This window comes from Ambystoma mexicanum, chromosome 1q, assembly GCF_040938575.1.
Source record: "Ambystoma mexicanum isolate Mex_15411 chromosome 1q, UKY_AmexF1_1, whole genome shotgun sequence".
Lineage (NCBI taxonomy): Eukaryota > Metazoa > Chordata > Amphibia > Caudata > Ambystomatidae > Ambystoma > Ambystoma mexicanum.
Genome location: NC_090922.1, coordinates 1,033,785,014 through 1,033,805,921, shown reverse-complemented (window position 1 = coordinate 1,033,805,921; position 20,908 = coordinate 1,033,785,014). Strand labels below are relative to the sequence as shown.

Here is a 20,908-nt window from a genome sequence, read left to right as displayed (position 1 = left end):
GACAGGCAGACAAAGATAAGTGTGAGAAAGAGAGCTCGGCTGTCAAAACTTCGGAAGGAGAAATGAGAGATGGAAAACAGAAAGAGGAGGCAAGCATGGGAATAACCATTTGCTCCTTTTCAGCCCCTGCATGACCTGGCAGCGGAGGCGGCCAACAATGCCCATCAGGAGGACATGGCACTGGCCCTGAAGGCTCTTGGGAATGCAGGACAACCCGCCAGCATCAAGCGCATCCAGAAGTTCTTGCCCGGGTTCTCTGCCAGTGCTTTCCAGCTGCCAGTCAGGATCCAGTCGGATGCAGTGATGGCCCTGAGGAACATCGCGCAGGAGGACCCCAGGAGGGTAAGAGGCAACTGGCAGCAAACACAGGCTATGCACACGTGTAATACTGTTTAACAGGGAACTTGAATGAGGACCTTCACCAGTGGAGTACTCGCATCAAGTATTATAGCGTGTCCATGTTGAGGGGAGGTGATGAATGCCCATGCATTGCTTTTACACCCAGTTTGATTACATTTTCTGGTTTACCATTTGTGCTTCTTTTATGGTCAGTCATTCAGTATTCAGGGAATGGGAGCCAGTTAGGCTTCCTTGATGGATATTCCTAATTTACTCCAAATATGTATGTCCACACATGAACATTCAAACGTTTTACACAGCATTTGAGGATATTCCTGACCATCTAATGTGCATGGGAAAGGTGAGGAGCATAGTTGTTCACAGGCAGCGGTGAAGGAGACATTGGATAAGGTCTTCTTTCATTAGATCGGTTCTGATAACGTTTTATCATTTAAAGAGATGATGTGGTATGCAAGAAAGAAATGCAAAATTAAGAGATAGTTGGGCACACTTTATTCCATAAATACAAGAATTTCTTAACAAAAATGTTTCGGGGAACAAGCTATCTTTACTAGGATAAGAACATGTTTAATGGTCCAAAAGGAAAACCACAATATGGCCCTAGGATAAGCGTGCATTATAGAAGACTCATAAAACTTTATGGCGCGGAATAAACGTTCATGGGTCTGAGTGTTAGTATTGCTCTATCTAGTAATTCCTCTGCTATAATGACAGTTTTGTTAAGATGATCTGTTAAAAAAATAATACCTGGGTGAATTATTTCCGTACCTTAATGGAGCATTGACTTTAGTAGTCCTGCAATCCAGCCAATTAAGTCCATCATGGGGAATAACGTCAGAGGGAAGGCCACATGCAGATAGCTCCAGTGCCAGAAATGCTGCAAGAATACGGCTGCCCCAGAGCCTGGAGGAGTGGAGGCCTGGCCAAATGCGAGAGTGTGAATGCATGGGAGGGCAACTCGGGTTTGGGGGTTTGAGGCATGGCCAAAGAGAGAGAGGAACTGGGTTGAGGGCACAACGGGAGTGCAGGGGGATCCCTCGAATGTGATCAGAGGCTCATGGCAGGGCTGGCTGCATTATGCCTAACTTTGAAAGTGAATGTTATTAGCGCTCCTGTAGGAAGGCGAAGGTATTGATGGACACAATCCACATGAAAATAAGTGTAAAACCAATCTGAAAATAAGTTTAAAACCAAAATAAAAAATGAATGCTACTTTTTCTTAAAAAACAAAAAAATGTACAGCAATAGGTTTGTCCACTACAGACCTTTAGCCTTTCTTTTGGAGAAATGTTCTCCTTACAGTCACTGGTCACTGAAGTCTCAATGCTCTCTGTTGGGTTTGGTTGGTTATTGCTTGTGATAAAGAAGACTTGGGATGAATACAATTTTACGGATGTGTGTGTAGGCATTGACAGCGACAGAAGATTCATAGGAAGAATGATGCAGGAGGACTCTCTCTTTACAATTTGTTTCATGCGTGAGGTTCTCCCAAGTTGGTGACTGTTGAAAAAATATCCAGGGGAAGTACTAATGACCTCATTCACCTCAGTAGGTGGTTATGGTGAATCTGCTTGATGATGAGGAGGATTGTAGCAGGCTACAAAGTAGGCTACAAAACCCTGATATTTTTTTATTTTTTATTTTTTTATTTTATTTAAGCATTTATCATAAATTAATTTTAAAAAAATTGCTTGACATTTCCATCGTCTTTCTCATCATCAAGTCACAAACATTTTACAGCTCATTGTTCATCCTAATTCTTTCCATGTTCTTAGTTATCCTATGTTTTGCTATTGTGTCCAGGTGCAATTTATGATGGTTCACAGGCCTTCGGGGTTGGCTTGCTTGGCAAATTTTCCTGTGTTTCAATTAAGAACAGCCTAGGCCTCTGACCGTTTTTTTATTGAGTACTATGTACATGGCATCCCACCATGTGTTGGAGTCCAAACCACATGTTATTGGCAAATTGGGTAGGAGAGTCCTTTCTCTTTCAGATTTGAGTTGTTTACAAAACATCGTCAAATGTTGCAATGATTCCTCTTCTTCATTACAAAGACGACATATATTATTTTCCACTATGCTGTATTTCTTTAAGATCTGGCGAGTTCTTAGAATGTTCAATCTGAAGCGGAGTAGAGTGTCCCTGTGTTTCAAATGTTCACTCTTATTTAGATAGTTTAGGAGTGTTTTTGGAAAGTTCAGTAGTTAGCTTGAGAGTGAGTGAGATTTTGCTTTCATGCGTATCTCTTCTGTTTGGGCCCAGTCTACTGCTAAGAGAGCTTCTTTCACTTTTTTGGGTTATTATGCAACCGTTCCATACAAATGCTGATGTTCTCCATTATTTCTTGGCATTTGTGTCTCCAGATACTTAACAGACCAGACTTTGTGTTTGAAGTTTGTGCCTTTAGCACCTTATATTGGGCGGGGCAGTCACTAAGTTCTGCTTTTTTATAGGTTGTCAGCAGTCTCCACGCCACTTGTACATGTAGAGTGTTTGTGTCTTATTACTCTGCTTGGGACACAGTTCGGCAGCCTTAGCGTTCTTTTTCCAGAATCTGGATTGCAAACGGTCCCAAGTTTCCCATGGCATTCTCAAACAGCATTCTCCCCCATAGGTAATTGTGGGTGTGACTTTTCGGTTGTAAAAGTCAATTAAGCATTGTATCGAGAACTTTCCAAATTTTTTCTTCATTATCAATGCTTGGGCGATATGTTGGTCCATTTTTAGCTCCAGATTCAGTTTCCATGGCCTGTCACCACCGTCTGCACTAATCATTGCTCCTAGATATTTCAGGTTGTTGGATAATTTGATGGATGTGTCATTTAACCTCCATTGAAATCCTATCTTTCTTTTTGTCTTCAGTCTCCTGAAAATTAGGATTTCTGAGTCGTGTCTTGGTCCGGGTAGTCTGAATGGGGACTTACCGGGTCATTCCAACCATTCTGAAAACCATTCCCCAATCGCAAAACCAGCCAGCCTTAGTTGGACCCGCTTAGGGACCTCGGAATGCGGCGGTAGGGGGTTAACGGCACCGGTATCCTTACCGGTGCCTTTAACCCCTTACCGCCGGCCTCGCAATGAGGCCCAATATCTTATTTTTGTTTACCTCTCTGGAAGATCACCACTTTCCAGACTTTGATTATTCACATTTTCTCCTTGCTAGATTAGTCTAAGATATTGGGCTATTACCACAGTGGGGGTCGTTCCGAGTTTGGAGGTAGCCATAGTGCTATCCGGGTCTGATCTGGCTGAATGGGGACTTACCGGCTCATTCCAACCGTGGAGGACCCGGTAAGTCCCCATTCAGTAAACCATTCCCCATTCCCATTTGAGCCCCCATAGGGCTCAATGGTGAAGGCGCTAATAACGGTACAGCAAATTGCGGTACTGTTATTAGCTCAAAGGTCCCTTAACGGGAACCGCAGAGAACGGGTGGTCAGACCACCCGTTCCTGCTGGGACCTGCTAAGGGACCTCGGAATAGGGCAGTAAGGGTTTACCGGCACCAGCATCCCTACCGGTGCCCGTAAACCCTTACCGCCCAACTCGGAATGACCCCCAGTGTCTATCTGTCTCAAGACTCCTGGGAATGAGACACCATACCAGCTTTGACCCCAGTACTAGACTTAAAGAAAATGATAAGGGGCCTCATTACGAGTATGGAGGTAGCCATGCCCTTAATAAGGGCTTAGCTGCCTCCATACCGGGTCCCAGTACCGGGTTCCTTCAATGAGGAATAACCGGGTCATTCCGACATTGGAGGACCCGGTAATTCCTCCTTGAAGGAACCCATCTCCATTCCCATTTGAGCCCCCATAGGGCTCAATGGGAATGGGGAGGGAGCTAATAACGGTGCTATTAATAACGGCCCGTTATTAGCTCCCTGTTCCCATCGCGGGACCCGCTAAGGACGCCTGGTTTTACCAGGCGTCCTTACCGGTCCCGCAAAGGGAACCTCGTAATGGGGTGTCCCGTAATGAAGGGTGCCGGTCCCGTACCGGCACCCTTCATTATGGGAGTGCCTAGGTTATAATGATGCCCAATGTGTTTAACTGGAACAGACCTGTGGCCTGTGACCTGTGGCCAACTGCAAGAAAGTGTTTCTGTTCACAAGTGATGCCAAACCCTTCACATATTCTATAAAATAACTTCTCAGAATGATAGCTCATGCCTGCAAAAGTGTTGATGATAACCCGATGACATGAAAGCACTGTTGCACGGTAACATAGGGCCCACTGCACTTTTGTTCTTTGTTTTGACAGGAAGTGGTATGCTTTGGGTCAGGGCATGAGGCTGGAGGAGTTGGATAGCTCTGTGTAAAATGTGAGCAGGTTGAAGTGGGAGGATGTGTGTGGTTTGGGTGGGGAAGCGGGCCCACCCATTTTCAGAGAGGTGAGAGGGGATGAACACGAGCTCTATGAGCTCTTGTGGGGTCCTTTGGATGGGGAGGTCAGAGAGTGGACATAAAAACAGAGGCCACTACCCACATTTGAAGGGCAGTGAGGAGTGCTGGGGCCGACCGTCCAGAAGTGTGCACACAGCAGTGATCTCACCTACTCTGTAAACTCCAATTGGCATCAGTTAAATAGAACTGTGCGTTGGATCGACCAGGGGTTGAACGTGGTGATCAAACATGGGTGGGTATGGGGTAGAAACCCTCCATTATACCGGGCCACAAAGTTAGGTATGAGTGATAGTTGGACTGAATCAATTGTTGCTGTTGCAGGGCATTCTAAATCGAATGACTGGAATCGAAAAATTAGGTAAATTACATGGGAACATTTGAAATCTGTGAGAGGGTACCTGAGAGGGTTATCCTCACACTGAATATGAAAAAATGACATTTGTAACAAACACATAGGGCATCATTCCGAGGTTGGAGGTAGTCATGGCACTATTAGAGCCATGACTACCTCCAATACCGGTACCGCGTCGGCCCTCGTTCAATGGGGACTTAACGGTGTAGTCCGACCTTTGCAGGACCGGTAAGTCCCCATTGAAAAAGCCATTCCCCATTCCTATTTCAGCCCCCATAGGGCTCAATGGGAAGGGGGAAGGCACTCATAACGGTACCGCAAATTGCGATACCGTTATTAGCTCTGAAGTCCCTTAACGGGCCCCGTCCATAACGCCTGGTAAGGGACCCGCTAAGGGACCTCGGAATAGGGCGCAAAGGGATTACTGGCACTGATGTTCTTAATGGTACCCAGTATCCCTTTGCGTCCACCTCGTAATGAGGCGATTCAATATTTTACTTTTGTTCACCTACTTGAATGATGCAGGTTTCAAGCCTCTGGAACAAGAATCAGGAATCAGACTAAAATCAACTCAGGGTAGCATTATTAATGCATTGTCACAATTTCGGTATTTGTGGTTTACTCTTACCGTGTACAGAAAACTCAAGCTTGTCACATGGTTAGGGCTTTAGGGCTTTCAGTCACATGTGCCTAAACAAAATACTGCAGCAGAAAAGGGAAATATATTATACAATACTTATGTGAAATGACATTTCATGTGGTTCAACAACGGCCATGTTATCCAGCAATCCTATAAATTAAGTATTTCGCCCTTCATTTAAATCAAGCCAACCTTTCTAATAAAGAAACATCGGCATTCCAATGTTCCTCACACTGTAATTCTTTGTGACTTAATTTAAATTTAAATTTTAAATAATATAGTGCAGATCAATACAGCATTAGAAGGAACATATCATTTGGGGGAAGACCACAATACGGGCATTCTATGATGTTGCACAGGGCACCATGAAATGTGGTTCCCTGAAAAGAAGTCTGCCCGTTCTGTGGTACAACATGGAATGCTTCCTGTTGCGGCATACATTCTTGCAACTGTCCTGTAAAAAGTATTTCAAAACAGTAATTACTTTACTCTGTTGCTTTCCTAAGTGCTCAATAAATATCCCCAAAAAAGCAAGTCAATAAATAAATAAATAAATGTACTTGTAGCTTCTATGCATGGACTTCTCGAGCAAATCAGTGGTCATTGAAGAATATATACTTGTTTGTCAGGTTAACTGCTTTTCCCGCACATCCAGCCACAGGTGCATTTCTAAAAAGAAAATGAACCCATGTCTTTACTGCTGTGAGGTTCATCTGTAATTTAGCCTCCAAAATGGGCATAGCACACCATGTCAACACAAAAACTGCACATGTCAATCATTCACTGACTTAATGTTATGTTATGTTATGTTATGTTAATTTGCATTTATATAGCGCCTTATGTACCATTGGTATGTTCTCAAGGCGCTGGTAGGTTGAACGCCCTCGGGAATCGAAGTTCAAGTCAGTAGAGAGAATAGAGAGAGTAAAAGGTGCGTGTGAGCACCGGATATGTGTGCAGCTGGTGTGGCATTCGTGTGATAGCTGCTTTTTAGTGGTAGATGAGATGGTTGAGAGATCAAGAGTATGTGTTCGATCTGGCAGGTTTTATCTAGACCGATTCTGGCTGCGTTTGGCCTGAGGAGGCCGCCTTGGTTGGGTGGTGCGTATCCAGCAGTGTTTAGTGAGAGTGATGGGGAGTATGAGGCAGCTGATGGTATGAGAACAGCTATACCGAATGGTGTCATAGTGTCGCTGTGTTCTAGTTGAGTGGTGGTGTAAGAAGAGAGTAAGCGTGGAGATGTGATATGGTGGTTTACCTTAGGTGTTTGGGATTGGCCCACTCCAATAGATCTATGTACTCATCCGTTCCATGTACTCCGACTGTTCCATGCATTACGACCGTTTCAAGCACTCAAAGCCGTTCTTTTCCATGCTCTTTCAAATGTACCATGCATTCCAGGCATCAAATACGAATGGTTACAGTGAACCTAGATCTGGGCACTAGAATGCTTAAATCACTTGCTCCTTTTGTTCGATGTAGGGATAGTGCTGTTATGATCAGTGCCTTGACATGTCTTCGAGGTTCACAGAGGTGATGCAAGCAATAGACAAATCCTTTCTCTCTTCAGGTGCAGGAGATTCTGCTCCAGGTCTTCATGGACCGCAGGGTTCGCACTCAAGTCCGAATGATGGCCTCAGTGGTCCTGTTTGAAACCAAGCCTGGTCCGGCCCTAGTGACAACCATCGCCAACATAGCCTCAAAGGAGAGCAAAGTGAACCTGCAGCTTGCAAGCTTTGTGTATTCTCACATGAAGGCCTTGTCCAAAAGCCGAGTCCCATCCCTCCACCAGGTGTAAGTTTCAAAGCACGTGTTTATGATATAGATTATTCAAGTATTTTGCTAGCACTACCATTTCCGCTTGTGCTTCTCCATAAGCATATCCGGCTGTTGAATATTTGATTAATCAGTTTGGTTTCCTCTGCCAATGGGTTGAATGTATTTTGTATTTCTATCTTATTGAGCATTAGATATGGCCCTTACCCAGACTTGTACATTCGATAGGTGTGTGTGACTGTTTTAACAAAATGGAGTTGTACATAGAATTGTATATGTTAGCATGCATTACTGATGAGATTCAACTTAATTTCACTCAGGGCTGCTGCCTGCAGTGTTGCCATTAAGATGCTGAACCCGGCCCTTGACAGAATGAGCTATCGCTACAGCAAAGCTCTGCATATGGATTCATTCAGATGTAAGTACATATTGTGTAGATCTTGAGCTCGCAATGCAGGGGTTTTTGTGAACTTCACCAAGGAATCCTTCTGTTAATAGTCACGTACCAGGACGACTGTCATTTTGCAGGCATTGTTGTCCTGATGCAATGAGATACATTGGTTGCCTGTGCCTTTCACAATGTTTGCATTTTTTATTGCAGGTTATCTTTTTATATATTTTATGGAATTTGAAAGTGTTTGATGACAAACTGTACCAACCTGTTTGCCTCTTTGTGATCTAATGTAGGATGCCTACAATGAGGCAAGTGATATTTTGGTGCCTTTTTTCTAAAAATAATCTATCACTGTTATTCCAGATATGCTCATGGCCGGATTGTCCACAGACACCTTCATCATGAACAGCGCAAACACCATGTTTCCCGTTTTGGTGCTTTCTAAGATGCGAGGGTACTTCACTGGCTCGGAGACTGATATTCTAGAGGTAAATACTATGCATGGCTTATGGTATGGTATTGTTTATTTATACAACGCCTATACACAGAAAAGTGTTTCAAAGCGCTCAAGGAGGGCAGGAACACAGGGAAAAAACAACAGTCACTCAGAGCCCTTGAAATATGAGACTATAATAGCTTGCACAGCCAGAGTAAATGCATAAAATACATTTAACAGTATGGGATGTAGCAAATAGGCCTGACAGCGATTCTGCAATTTTAACAGTACAAATTAGGAGTGAAGACGGGAGAAACAGGCAGACGATCTTCAGGCGTGGTGCGTACGGATCAAGCAAGTGCACAGAAGGTCACAGGGAGGGGAGGGTGAAGTGCACCCGGTCGGTTGAGACTGGGGTAATTGCAGAGAGAACCACACTCTTGGGTTCATTTCTCAGTGCGTTGAATATGGGTAGGGTGAAGGGCCATGAGGCAAGTGCGAGAGAGGACTGGCAGGGGTGCCGGGGACCAGTGAGACTCTGAGGTAGACCAGGTGGCCAGTCAGCATGTTGTACGAATAGGAGGGAGAGAGGGAAAGGACAGAGCCCTAGGTTAGCAGGGTAGAGAGAGAGAAAGGGAAGAGGAGACTAGGAAGGTCTCGAGGAGTTTCCGGAATTTCTAGAGATCCGGCTCAAGACAAAGGGCGGCAGGGAGGCTATTCCAGAACAAGGCATTAGCTGAGGTTAAGGATCTCTCACCAAGTCTCTGCTTGGAGAACCAGCTCACTCGCAGAAGGTTGGAGGTAGATGAGCGGAGGGCTCATGAGGGACAGTATTTAGGTAGGCAGCATTGAAGGTAGTTGGGTCCCAGGCCCCAGAAAGCCTTGTGGACAATGCAAAGGGTCTTGAATTTGATCCTTGCAGCCACAGGAAGCAAGTGGAGGGATTTCAGCGCCGGAATGATGCGGTTCCTAAGCTTGCGGTCAAAAATAAGTCTTGCAGTTCTGTTCTGGATGAGTTGAAGAGGGTGCAGGACAGAAGAAAGGAGGTTGAGGAAGAGACTGTTGCAATAGTCCAGCCTGGTGAAAACCAGGGCTCTGGAGACAGTGAGCCTCTGGGGGAAAGTGAGAAAGGGTAGAGTACCTCTGAGGAGGTGTAGCTGATAGTTAGACTTTTTAGAGATGCCTGAAATGTGAGTGGAGAAGGAGAGGGTGGAATCAAAGATGACCCCAAGGTTTCTTGCTTTGCAGGTGGGTGCAGGTACGGGGCCAAGGGTGGCTCGGCCAGAGGGAAAGTGGGAAAGCGGGAACAGGGTTCCCAATACGAACAATCTCATTCTTAGTGCCTTTGAGGCAGAGGTTGTTTGCAGCACACCATGACTGAATAGCGGACAGCCAGTCAGATATGAGCGAGGAGGAGGAGGCAGCTGAGGGTTGCCTGAAAGATAGTTGTGTGTCATCCGCACAGCACTGGAAGTTAGGGGTGAAGGTGGCAATCAAAGGGCAGCCATATAGACATTGAAGAACCAGGGGGATAGGTTAGAACCCTGGGGAGCAGCACAGGTTGAGAGGGTGATAGTGGCATGAAAGGCTTCAAGTTCCGCCTGGGATGGGCGGTCGGAGAAGAAGGAGGTTAACCACGCCAGTGCCTGACTTGTGATTCCCAGGGTGTCACGGAGACGTGCAATCAGGATGTTGTGGTTAAACGTGTCGAAGGCAGAGGAGAGGCCAAGAAGAATTAGGATAGATGAGGTATTAGAGTCAAGATTTGGGAGCAGGTCTTCACAGTTGTTCAGAAGAGCACTTTCCGTGCCTCTGGATGCTCTAAAGCCAGATTCATGGTCGTGGAAGCAACCAAGAGATTCAGTGTGTAGGGTCAGTTGAGAGATAGCCGGTTTCTCCGGGAGTTTGCCCAGGAAGGGAGTGATGGAGATAGGGTGGTAGTTTGCCAGAATGGAGGGGTTGGCAGCATTTTTTTTAGCTGAGGGTGCACAAGGGAGTGCTTCAGTGCAGTTGGGAAAACTCCAGTGGAGAAGGTGAGATTGCAGAGATCAGCTAAGGCTGGGGTGAGGAAGTCGATATTGTCTTTAATGGTTTTTGAGGGGTAGTGTTCCACCTGTTTAGATGAAGACCTCATAGATGTGACCTGTCTGGTAACCTCGTCCGGTGTGACAGGTGAGAGAGAGGAGAGGGTAAGTGGAGTGGGGGGCCAAGGGAGGCTCCAGTGTTGCTGTATGCTGTGGTGTTTAAGGGATGGTGGAAAGGATGACTTGGGTTTTTGTGGTGAAGTGTGTAGCCCTGGCCAAAGGTCCTGGGTGGGTGTGGCAGAAGAGTTGCAGGATTGGCTAGCTCTTTGCAGACTGTGAAGAGTTTGGCCGTGTTGTTTGATGCTGCGGAGATGCAGGCTTGAATAAAGACTCTTTTCTTGGTGCGGATGCAGAGTCGAAAATGCCTTTGAAGGATGCGGCAGGCCAGTTTGTCAGATAGTTCGCCCAACGCATTCCATTTCCGCTCAGCTGCCCTACACTTGCGTTTAAGGGCAGCCAGGTCAGAGTCGTACCAAGAGTTGCACTTTTTGGAAGGCTTCAGTTGGACCCTCATGACAGGGGCAAGAGTGTGAAGGGTGTTGGCGATAGAGAGATTGAGGTTAGCAAGGGCTCTGTCAGGGTGTAATTTAGCCGAGGGAGTAGGTGGAGGAGAATAGGAGGAGGCAAAAGCAGCCACTGTCACTTTTTTCATGGGTCTGGTAACTTTGAAGCCCAGTGGACCTGCTGGATGTATTGCTGCAAGAGGAGAGGAGAGCTTTAGGTGTGTATAGAGTAGAGAGTGGTCAGCCCAAGAAAGGGAGGTAGTGGGAGGGATAGAGAGAGGGATGTCAGTAGAGATGAGAGCTCCAAGGTGTGGCCTGTGGTGTGCCAGAGGGAAGGATAGAAAGGGCGAAAAAGTTGCAAAGGTTGCGGAAAGGACCTGAGGAGTCAGGAGAGTCCAGATGGATGTTCAGATCACCCATCAGGAGGTGTTGAGAGGAGGAGGAGAGTAAGGAGGAGACCAGAGGAGTCAGGAGAGTCCAGATGGATGTTCAGATCACCCATCAGGAGGTGTTGAGAGGAGGAGGAGAGTAAGGAGGAGACCAGGGCAGCCCATTCCAAGAGGAAGAGAGAGGACTGACCTGGTGGCCGATAGAAGGTGGCCATAATGAGAGAAGATTTTGGGGATAGTAAGAGTCTGCAAACTAGGCACTCGAAGGAGGAGTGGGCCTGAGCAGGGATGATGGACACAGGTATCCTCTCCACCTGACATCTTAGGCCTGGGCGCAGAGTGGTTTTTGTAGCCTTCCGGGAGGCGTTTGTCAAAGCCTGTAATGGAGCTCACCTTGAAGTCTCAGTGATGGCCAGGGCATCGAGATCCATGAGTTCGAGGAGGTTACAGATGTAAGTCGAGTGTTTGACAGCAGAGCTAGTGTTGATAGTGGCAATGTGGAACAGCTTGCCATCTTTGAGGGTCTTCCTCGGGAGGGCACAGGGGACGGCGGTCCCCCCAGAGGGTGGCAAGTGGGCCAGGGGGATTAGTGGAGGATGGTGGGGGAGCCAAGGCCGTCAAGGTAGCTGGGACAGTGTGGCAAGGCAGGGGAGCCTGTACAGAGGAGGGAGAAGGCACAGAAGGCAATGGAGCCTGTGCAGAGGAGGAGGAAGACACAGAAGGCAAGGGAGCCTGTGCAGGGGAGGAAGAAGGCACAGAAGGCAAGGGAGCCTGGACCGAGGGAGAGGTGAGGTTAGAGAGGCGAGGGAGGAGCCTGTCGAAGAGAAGAAGGTTGGGTTGAGGACCCTGAACCATGATGGTTCCATTGAGATAAACACTAATGATGACGCTGGAAATGGGGAAGAGGTCAAGGTGAACCTCACAGCGAGTGCCATTATTAAAGGGAGAAGAAGTGATAGGAGAAAGTCGACCATGTCGTCAGTGATAGTGTCTGTGGCAGAAGCCGTGACATAGGTGTCTGCAATAGGAAGGCCTGGGCTGGAGGCCAGAGTGTCCTTCTTAAGTTTCTTCCGGACAGATTTAGTGATAGGAGAAGGATAGGAGATATTAAAGCAGTTGGTGAGGATAGGAGATAGAGATAGCGACATGGTTGGCTGCAGTGAAGGGTGGGAGACACGTACCAGTCAGAAGAACAGATGCACTTGGAGATAGGGAGAGGTAGGGGGCACAAGCAGTGGTCAAAGTGTACAAAAAGAAGTAGTGGAATTATGTTCCCCGCAGGACTGCCTCTGCTCTCCACAAACACCATTTCCATGCCCCCTCCCAGACACAATCCAAACCCCCAAACACACCTGCCGTTTCAACTTCTTCCTAAACTTTTTTTTTAAAGCTAAACCATTCCCAGAACATTTTCTTTTTAGAATAAAAGTATAGGAACAGTAAGGCTTAAAAAATAAAAGTAGAGGAGCACCGCTCCCAACCGCTCCCTCCCACTTCAACCACTGGGCACAAGGGAGGAGGGGGGAGACAGAGGGATGCGTGCCAGCTTGTGAGGAACACAGCAGCTACAAGGCACCACTAAATTTGATGTTCAGCAGGACAGGAGAAATACATACAGCAACTGACCAGGCAAAATTCGATTTTCAGCAGGACAGGAGGAATACATGCAGCTACTGGGCAGGCTAAACACGATTTTCAGGAGGACAAGTTAGTATAAATCCAGTAGAGGTGACGTGAGGGTTGAACAGTTCCATACATGTGAAGGAAGGGATCGAGAGGATAGATAGGGAACTGACCTTCAAAGAAATGTTAGGTGGTCCAATGTTTCAGTGTTTCCAAAGAACATGGAGTTTTCCTCAGCCTCCATGTGCACGTTGGGGTCGGGAGAGGACCCACAGACCCAGCCAGGCAACATACAGGGAGCAGACAGGGCCTTCGAAAGTGGGCCTTTGAAGGGGTGGGCCTGCCGGTCCACTATAGGCTAATAAGGGTTGTAGGTGGCCAATTGCAGTCAGGAGGCAGAGGCTGGTGACTGCAGTGTGTGCCTTTCATAGATAGGAACAATCGTCTGCCATTTTTAAGAAGCCACTAGGCAGCAGAGAAGGCCTCTTCATGTGGTACTGGCCTCGGTAGTGAGCTCGCGGACATCAAGCAGGATGTTGTTAAACAAGGAAAGCTTGCAGGATATTTAAAAAAAATGATCCGGGTATCCTTTTTTTTCTTGGTTTTTTCAAAATTTGACAAAAGCACAAATTTCAGCAAACGCATTTTTTTTTCAATATATTTCTGCCTGGGTCCTCCTACCTCATTTGCAGATGCAATGCACGTTCAACAGGTGCCCATCTGTAGGGCTGCAGTCAGGAGTCAGCCAACACGGGCTCCAAAAAGAGGGAAATGCAAGGGCAGAGATTTTCATTCAGGAAGTGGGCCTTTGAAGGGGTGGGCCGGATAAAAGCCTGCCGGTCCACCATAGGCCAATAAGGATTGCAGGTGGCCAATGGCAGGCAGGAGGCAGATGGTGGGGACTGCAGTGTGGGCCTTTCATAGACAGGAAAAAGCAGCAGCTATTTGTAAGAAGCCATGAGGCAGCAGAGAAGGCCTCCTCATATGGCACTGGCCTCAGTAGTGAGCTTGGCAGGCCACAGGCAGGATGTTGTTAAACAAGGAAAGGTTGCAGGATAAAAAGAAATTATCCGGGTATCCTTTTTGTTCTTTTTAGTTTTTAAATTTGACAAAAGCACACATTTCAGCAAACACATTTTCTTTTTTCCATATATTTCTGCCTGGGCCCTCCTACCTCATTTGCAGATGTGATGCACGGGCCAACAGGTGCCTATCTGTAGTTGTTGTCAGGGCTGCAGTCAGGAGTCAGCCAACATGGGCTCCAAAAAGAGGAAAAAATCGTATTAATCACCCAGTTCTATACCAAGACATATATTTCCTGAGCATGAATCAATAGCAGTTGATTAAACTAAACCATTGCAAGCTAAAGTGATGTCTCACCCAAGAAAGCCCAATGTCGTACTCACATGACCACACCTCCTTCGCACCTAAATATAAAATGGACCAACTTCTCAAGTATGCCTAATGGTGATCAATGATGGTCTGATCATTAAGAGATTAATTTAAAATCTTGCATTTTAATATTTGTCAACAGGTCGGTCTGCAGGCAGAAGGCCTGGAAGAAACTTTGAGGAAACAAAATATTCCATTCGCAGAATATCCGATGCGCAAGAAGATCTCTCAGATTGCAAAGACGGTGAGCTTTTGCAGCACATTTGTTGAATTTATTGTTTATATAAATAGATAATAATGACAGTAAGTCCATGAATGACTATAGCTCTTTACCCTGTGCGCTCCTCGCTCAGTCCCTATTCCATCAGGGGAGGGCAGCAGCGATGAAACCCATTTCTGCAAATATTGACCACTGACTGAGAATATCAGCAAAGGGAAGTTCTCCTGTGATCCCCTCTTAAACTCTCAAAATGGCTGCCATCTAGATGAATATTCTCATTCCTCCACAACCAAAAAAAAATCAAACGGCTTCATTTAGCCACCATTACAAACTACAGAACTATTTTCCACTTTTCATAAACAAAAATCGACTCACAAAAAAGATGCAATCCCTATTTTGTTGATGGGAATTGAAACACTATTTACATGTATAACAATGACATATTTACATGTACACCTTGGCAAAGAATATCTTGTAGGAGGGACGTTATTTTATCAAAATTTCATTATTATTTGGTGTGTTCCTGTTCTGAGTTTTTTATTATTATCCTTCGTGTGTGTTGATTTTCTCAAATTGTGAACTGATAATATCCACAAACATTGAATGCCATATTGATAAGTCAAGATAATCGGATATTTCAGGAATACAACCAATCATTATTTAACATAAAGATGACAAATTGCAATCACCAGCCACACCTGGTAAGAATCACATTTTCGCAAGGGAACTACATTGGCCGAGACCTTAATTCTGCCCCCTTATAAACCCTGCCTTGTGCCTTTGTTTCCCAATTAAGCCAATCAGGCACCAGAGTTTTGCTGGTGAAAGTAGGATAGTGCAGTGAAGACCTACAACCACTTCTCTAACATGAGGCCCACAAGAGAACGCCCTGCCCATCTCTCTGCTTTCCCCAAACTTAGATAAATTGCCTAGCACTCTGTAACCTTCTTACTTAAAACATGTTTTCTCTTCATCCATAACTGAAAGGTACTTCTTACTTCCTTTCCACAGCTGATGGGCTATAAAGGACTACCATCAGATGTCCCACTCATAGCAGCACGTTTCAGGCTATTAGGCCAGGAGGTCGCCTTCACCGATATTAACAAGGAATCCATTCAAAGTGCAATCAAGGTAAACTCTGCCCTATTCCACCCTTTGATTGCTGCCTATGCCAGGCTCCCTCACTCACTGAGCCCACTGATTCTTTGTCCGTTCACAGGCTCTCAATGAACCCATAGCAAGACACAGCATGGTGAAAACTGTCATAAACAAGCTTCTCAACAGTGTCACAGCACAATATGCCCAACCAGTGCTGGCAGCTGAAGTTCGGCAGGTGGTTCCCACCTGCGTTGGTCTGCCCATGGAATTCAGCATATATGTCGCTGCTGTGGCCAATGCTGCTATAAACAGTAGGTTTTCATTATATCCTTAATTATTATTAAAGGTGCCTTCATCGTAAGTTCTTATCAATTATGAGGTGGACCATGAATCATATCAAGTTCCTAGTTTTCAATGTATTTACTAACGTTTGTCTTTCACAGCTGACATGAAGGCGACCCCCTCTCCATCCTCGGATTTCAGTGTTGCTCAGCTTCTGCAGTCTAACATTCAGTTTCATGCTGATATCGCTGTCAGGTCAGTTACAATATACACATTTTTTTTGCTTGTTTTCCAATCTAGAGACAATGACAACCATTAGATGATGAGGACATTGCTAGAGTTAGGAATGAGAAAATATCTAAATTGCAGAGGGTTGTGCTACATATCCCGGCTGATCCAAGGACTTAGCTTTAACCACTTAAGAACCGTGCCTTTTCTTCTACATGTGGGCTTTCCCTAGATGACATGCTGAAACATAGCGTTACAGCTATTGACTTTAAAGGGGTGTTTATTTCTTTTTATGTTAGAGGAAACTTTCTTCTGCTTGATGAGATTTTAAAAGATTTTAAAAGACGTTTCTTTCATAGACAAAAATCATAAAGTTCCTCAAACCAAGGGCATGAACCCTTTGTGTCAGCTGTCTAGCTGGTACCTCTGTCCTTGTTGATGAAGGAGTCAAAGCAAAGGTATGAATCCTTGTCTCAGCTGTCTCCCTGGTACCTCTGTCCTTTGATAAAGAAGGAGTCAAAGCAAGGGCATGAACCCTTTGTCTCAGCTAACACCCAAGTACCTCTCTCCTCAATGCCTAAGGAGTCAAAGCAAGGGCATGAACCCTTTGACTCAGCTATCACCCAAGTACCTCTCTCCTCAATGCCTAAGGAGTCAAAGCAAGGGCATGAACCCTTTGTCTGAGCTGTCACCCTGGTACCCCTGTCCTTGTGGGAGGAGACTAAGCAAGGGCATGAATCCTTTGACCCAGCTTCCACCCTGGACCTCTGCCCTTGATGATGGAGTCAAAGCAAGGATATGAACCCTTTTGCGCCAGCTGCCACCTCTTTCCTTGATGACTCCATGGGCTAATAGCCTTATAGACATTGGTAGGAGTCATGATCGCTTTTGATAATGATGCGTCCTCAACTTATAGCCTGATTCCTTGCAACAACCTGGGGGTGGGTCATTTTACAAAAATCATGACCCATTCCTTGTTCTGGTGAGGTTGCTGAGGAGTAACAGTCTGAATTAAAACATGATTTCTGGATGGCATCTGGTTCTTTTTTGCTCATTTTGTAAAAGAGATGTATTTTCTGTTAATAATATCAATGATAATGACAACTGTTTGTTAAGTAAGTGGCCATTTTCTGGGAATGACCTACAATGTCTGGAAAACAGTGGAGAAGAGGTGATGAATAGTTTCTGATAATGTCTGGTATCTTGACATCGTGAACAATGCTGGCCGCATCACAGACGGGTTCTTGTGAAGACGATGCATACCACAAAACCAGACCACTGTATCCAGAATTGCAGACAAAAAGTAGGGAATAAAGCTTAGGTACCAGACCAAAATCCAATGGTGGCCATTTCAGAGATGTCTTCAACATGTAGGTTTGACCGAATGCTCCAGACACGAGGCAACATCACAGTGGATGACAAGTGGCGCTAACAATAAAAATGTAAAAGCGACTATGAATGCCGGGTGTTCATAGGTCAAATCACAGAAGCATACAAATCAACATTGATGTTCCCAGGCACCTGTTAATTGTGCATGACACAAGGCATGAGAAACATTTTGTGTTCCCACATGGATAACTCTGGGATGTGAAACTGAGGCTCCCAGTCATGTACTTCACAGCCATTGGTTGCGTTGGTAACCTCTCATAGGGCTGAAGGTTACTGCTAAAATCACATCAGTGTGGATGGGACAATGCTGAATGGTTTTATATATCTGCACCTGCCCTCTGAGGTGTGGGCTAAAAGGGCTCATGAGGGTGAGGACCCTCCTAGAATGCTCCCACTCTTTTGACGACCTTCTGCATTGAATATCATGACATTTCTAAAGTGAAATCTAGATCTATCATCAAAATGTCTCGCCTTAGGCACACCATCCTTAATGTGTTGGTCTGTCCTCTCTGCATGCCGAATGGAACTCCTAAAGTCAGTCAATGACTATCTGCTGGAGGCATGCCCTTATCAGTTAGCAAAGCATTAGGGTGAAAGTGTTTCACAGGAAGCTCAGTTAATCTGGAAAGACCTTCCGTCGGATATTGGTAAAGCCATCATTTTTGCAGGTTATAAAATCTCTTTTACAGTGAATACGATTATGTGTGCACCGTGCACTGGTTTCAAGCTTTTTAAGGTCAGTGTACTGGCAGCACATGGATGACATACAGAGATAGGCCGCAATTAAGTAAGCAGGGCAGAATAAACATTCAGAAAACAGCAGCATTGCTTTCAGGACAATATACCATGGGTGCATAAACTGACTGGTAAAACGCCCCACTCAGTGTTAACTTGATTTGGCAGGCCCACTCCACTCTCAGACGTGTATTGCCATTAGCAACATGGTGGGTTTGTGGCAAAAAGAGGACATTGCTTAAAAAAAAGAAAAGGTCATGTGGCCATGGTCGATGAGCTGTGTGTTGCACACAAAGTTCTGTTGACAGATGTGAGAGTGAAAAAAGACTTTTGCCATTCGGCTTAAAGCAACAGTCCAATGCCAAAACTAAAAAAGCATTGGGGGGTCCTAGTTGGGTAATGGATGCTGACTTGCTGCTCCTCGGACACACACTATTAAAACTATTTGCAAATATGAGGTTGGCAAGTCATAGCTTTGCAAAGGCTGCCCCGGAGCTTGAAAAGCAAAGAAGGACAGTGGGCCAGAGAAGGGAAGAGATCTTGTAAGGCGAGTGCAGGGACCATTTTATAGTGGGAAAGAAAGACATGTAAGTTAAAGCATGACCCACCAGACGAGGTCCAAGCAAGAAAGAATTCCGCAACAAGGAAATTCATGGTGAGAGGCAGTGAAGAAAGGGCACGTTTAACAATGTGGATTGGCAAACGTTCAGTGGCTTCTGGGGCAGGGGAAATCATTTTTCAGTCACTGAACACACGGAGATACAAGATCCAATTACCTCTGGGATCGAAGGCAGGGCATGCAGGCATCGATCACCAGTTACAGGTCACAGTGAAGTGGGCATTGATCACCAGTTACAGCTCACGTTCTTTGCAATGTGATAGATACAAGTCTTTGTTTCTGGTGATCATAAATCCAATTCCAAACATCTGTTTGGAAAAAGACTGTATAGCTATTAGAATTTAAAGGGGGCAACACTATGAGTTTTAAAAACATTTCTGTTTGGTCCGACTCCGGAATATCACAAGTTTGAAATGCAGGCTCAGAATCTCACCAGCTGTGGATATGATTGTTCTGATGAATCAGAGACAATTCAAGGGACATATTGTAATATCACCAATTTTCCATGCAGCATATGATAAGTGCCTTTGTTGTCTATTTTAGCATGAATAAACACACAGTGGCAATGATGGGGATCAACACCCACCTCATCCAGGCTGGAATCGAGTTTCATGCCAAGGTCCGTACCAAGCTTCCAATGAAATTTTCAGCCAAGATCGACATGAAAGCCCAAAACATCAAGATTGAGACCACACCATGTCAGCAGGAGAATGAACTCTTTGCTATAAGGTAACATCTTCATTTCTTTTTTAGGAAATATAAAGTTATTTGTACTTGATTTACTTGGGTAAATTGCATTGTTGAAAATGGAACACAATTAACATATACAATTAGAACCAGTGATAGGAATACATACATGGTTTCACAATTATCATATGTACTCCCTTACAATGCTTTCATATGGTAGATATTTAATGTGGATGCAGCTAAAGTATTCTTTCATTAATAGCAGTAGCAGAAATATTTAAGATAATTTGTAACATTTTAAGAGAATCAACATAAATATATGGCCAATCAAAAAGAGTCCCCAACTATTAGTTTTCCTCTACAAAAGTGCACTCTTGATCTCACTGTCCTTCATCCCTTGCCTTTTTCAACAAGCTTCATTGAAGCAGATCCTAGCAGCCATTTTAACTCTGGCCTGGAATCCTGTATTGCCAAGGTGCTTGTCCCATTTCCTGTCCCGATAATTCTCATAATTTGAAAGTGGCTGTGACGGCAAGCCAAGCAATCAATCTTGAAATCCATCTTCCATCATGATAACATCATTGCCCAAGTAAAGTCTAGTTAGGCCTCAACAAGATGTATCCTTTCTTTTCAAGATGATGGTGAACCTATATAACAGCCAACTCCAACTTTCCACAGCCGAGGGATCAACAGATGACTCGAAAACATATACAAGTTGATTTTTTTTCTTTTGCACCAAACAGAACAATGATTAGGTTTTGACTGAATCAATGGGATGTGGTTTTGGGATTTCAGAAATCATTTGGGCTTTCATTAGGTCATGGGCCTCAGTCCTTCCTTCTCTCCCTTAGATCACAGTCACTGGTATTCGTAGTGTCCATCCCTTCTTTCTTAGCCTTCACTGTATCGTGTTTGGCTGTTTTTAATGATGTCTGGATCTTTTCTTTTGAAAACCCTTAGAGAGATGTTCCGGGACAGCATATAACTGGTTTCTCTTATTTGTAAATGTTCAATCTGTCTGTGTGATCATAGATAGATGGGACCTTCTCATTTACCCAAATTAGCCACTTTATTTTGTATACCACGGCTCATTTGTAACTCCTGATTTGTTGATTATTAATTTCATACTTCTACACAACCTTTTAATGCATTATATGTTTTCATATCCATGACAGCGAGGAGTTTAACAGGATCACAAGTGATCCTGTTTATTATATTACGTTACAGAACAATATTTAAGATGTAATGCATGGAACATTGGATTATAAAACGTGCACATATTATTGGTATTGTAGG

General features: G+C 44.9%; 1 protein-coding gene across 1 annotated transcript in view; it reads left to right on the top strand.

Moving 5' to 3' along the window:
- LOC138540775 (vitellogenin-A2-like) overlaps positions 1–20,908 on the top strand; it is a 111,637-nt gene that overhangs the window by 15,150 nt on the left and 75,579 nt on the right. Inside the window, exons 11-19 of the mRNA XM_069641709.1 lie at positions 124–342; positions 7,328–7,551; positions 7,854–7,951; positions 8,291–8,415; positions 14,497–14,598; positions 15,586–15,705; positions 15,794–15,983; positions 16,116–16,209; positions 19,469–19,654. Coding sequence (XP_069497810.1) covers positions 124–342; positions 7,328–7,551; positions 7,854–7,951; positions 8,291–8,415; positions 14,497–14,598; positions 15,586–15,705; positions 15,794–15,983; positions 16,116–16,209; positions 19,469–19,654 — 1,358 coding nt within the window. The remainder of the gene's footprint in view (positions 1–123; positions 343–7,327; positions 7,552–7,853; positions 7,952–8,290; positions 8,416–14,496; positions 14,599–15,585; positions 15,706–15,793; positions 15,984–16,115; positions 16,210–19,468; positions 19,655–20,908) is intronic.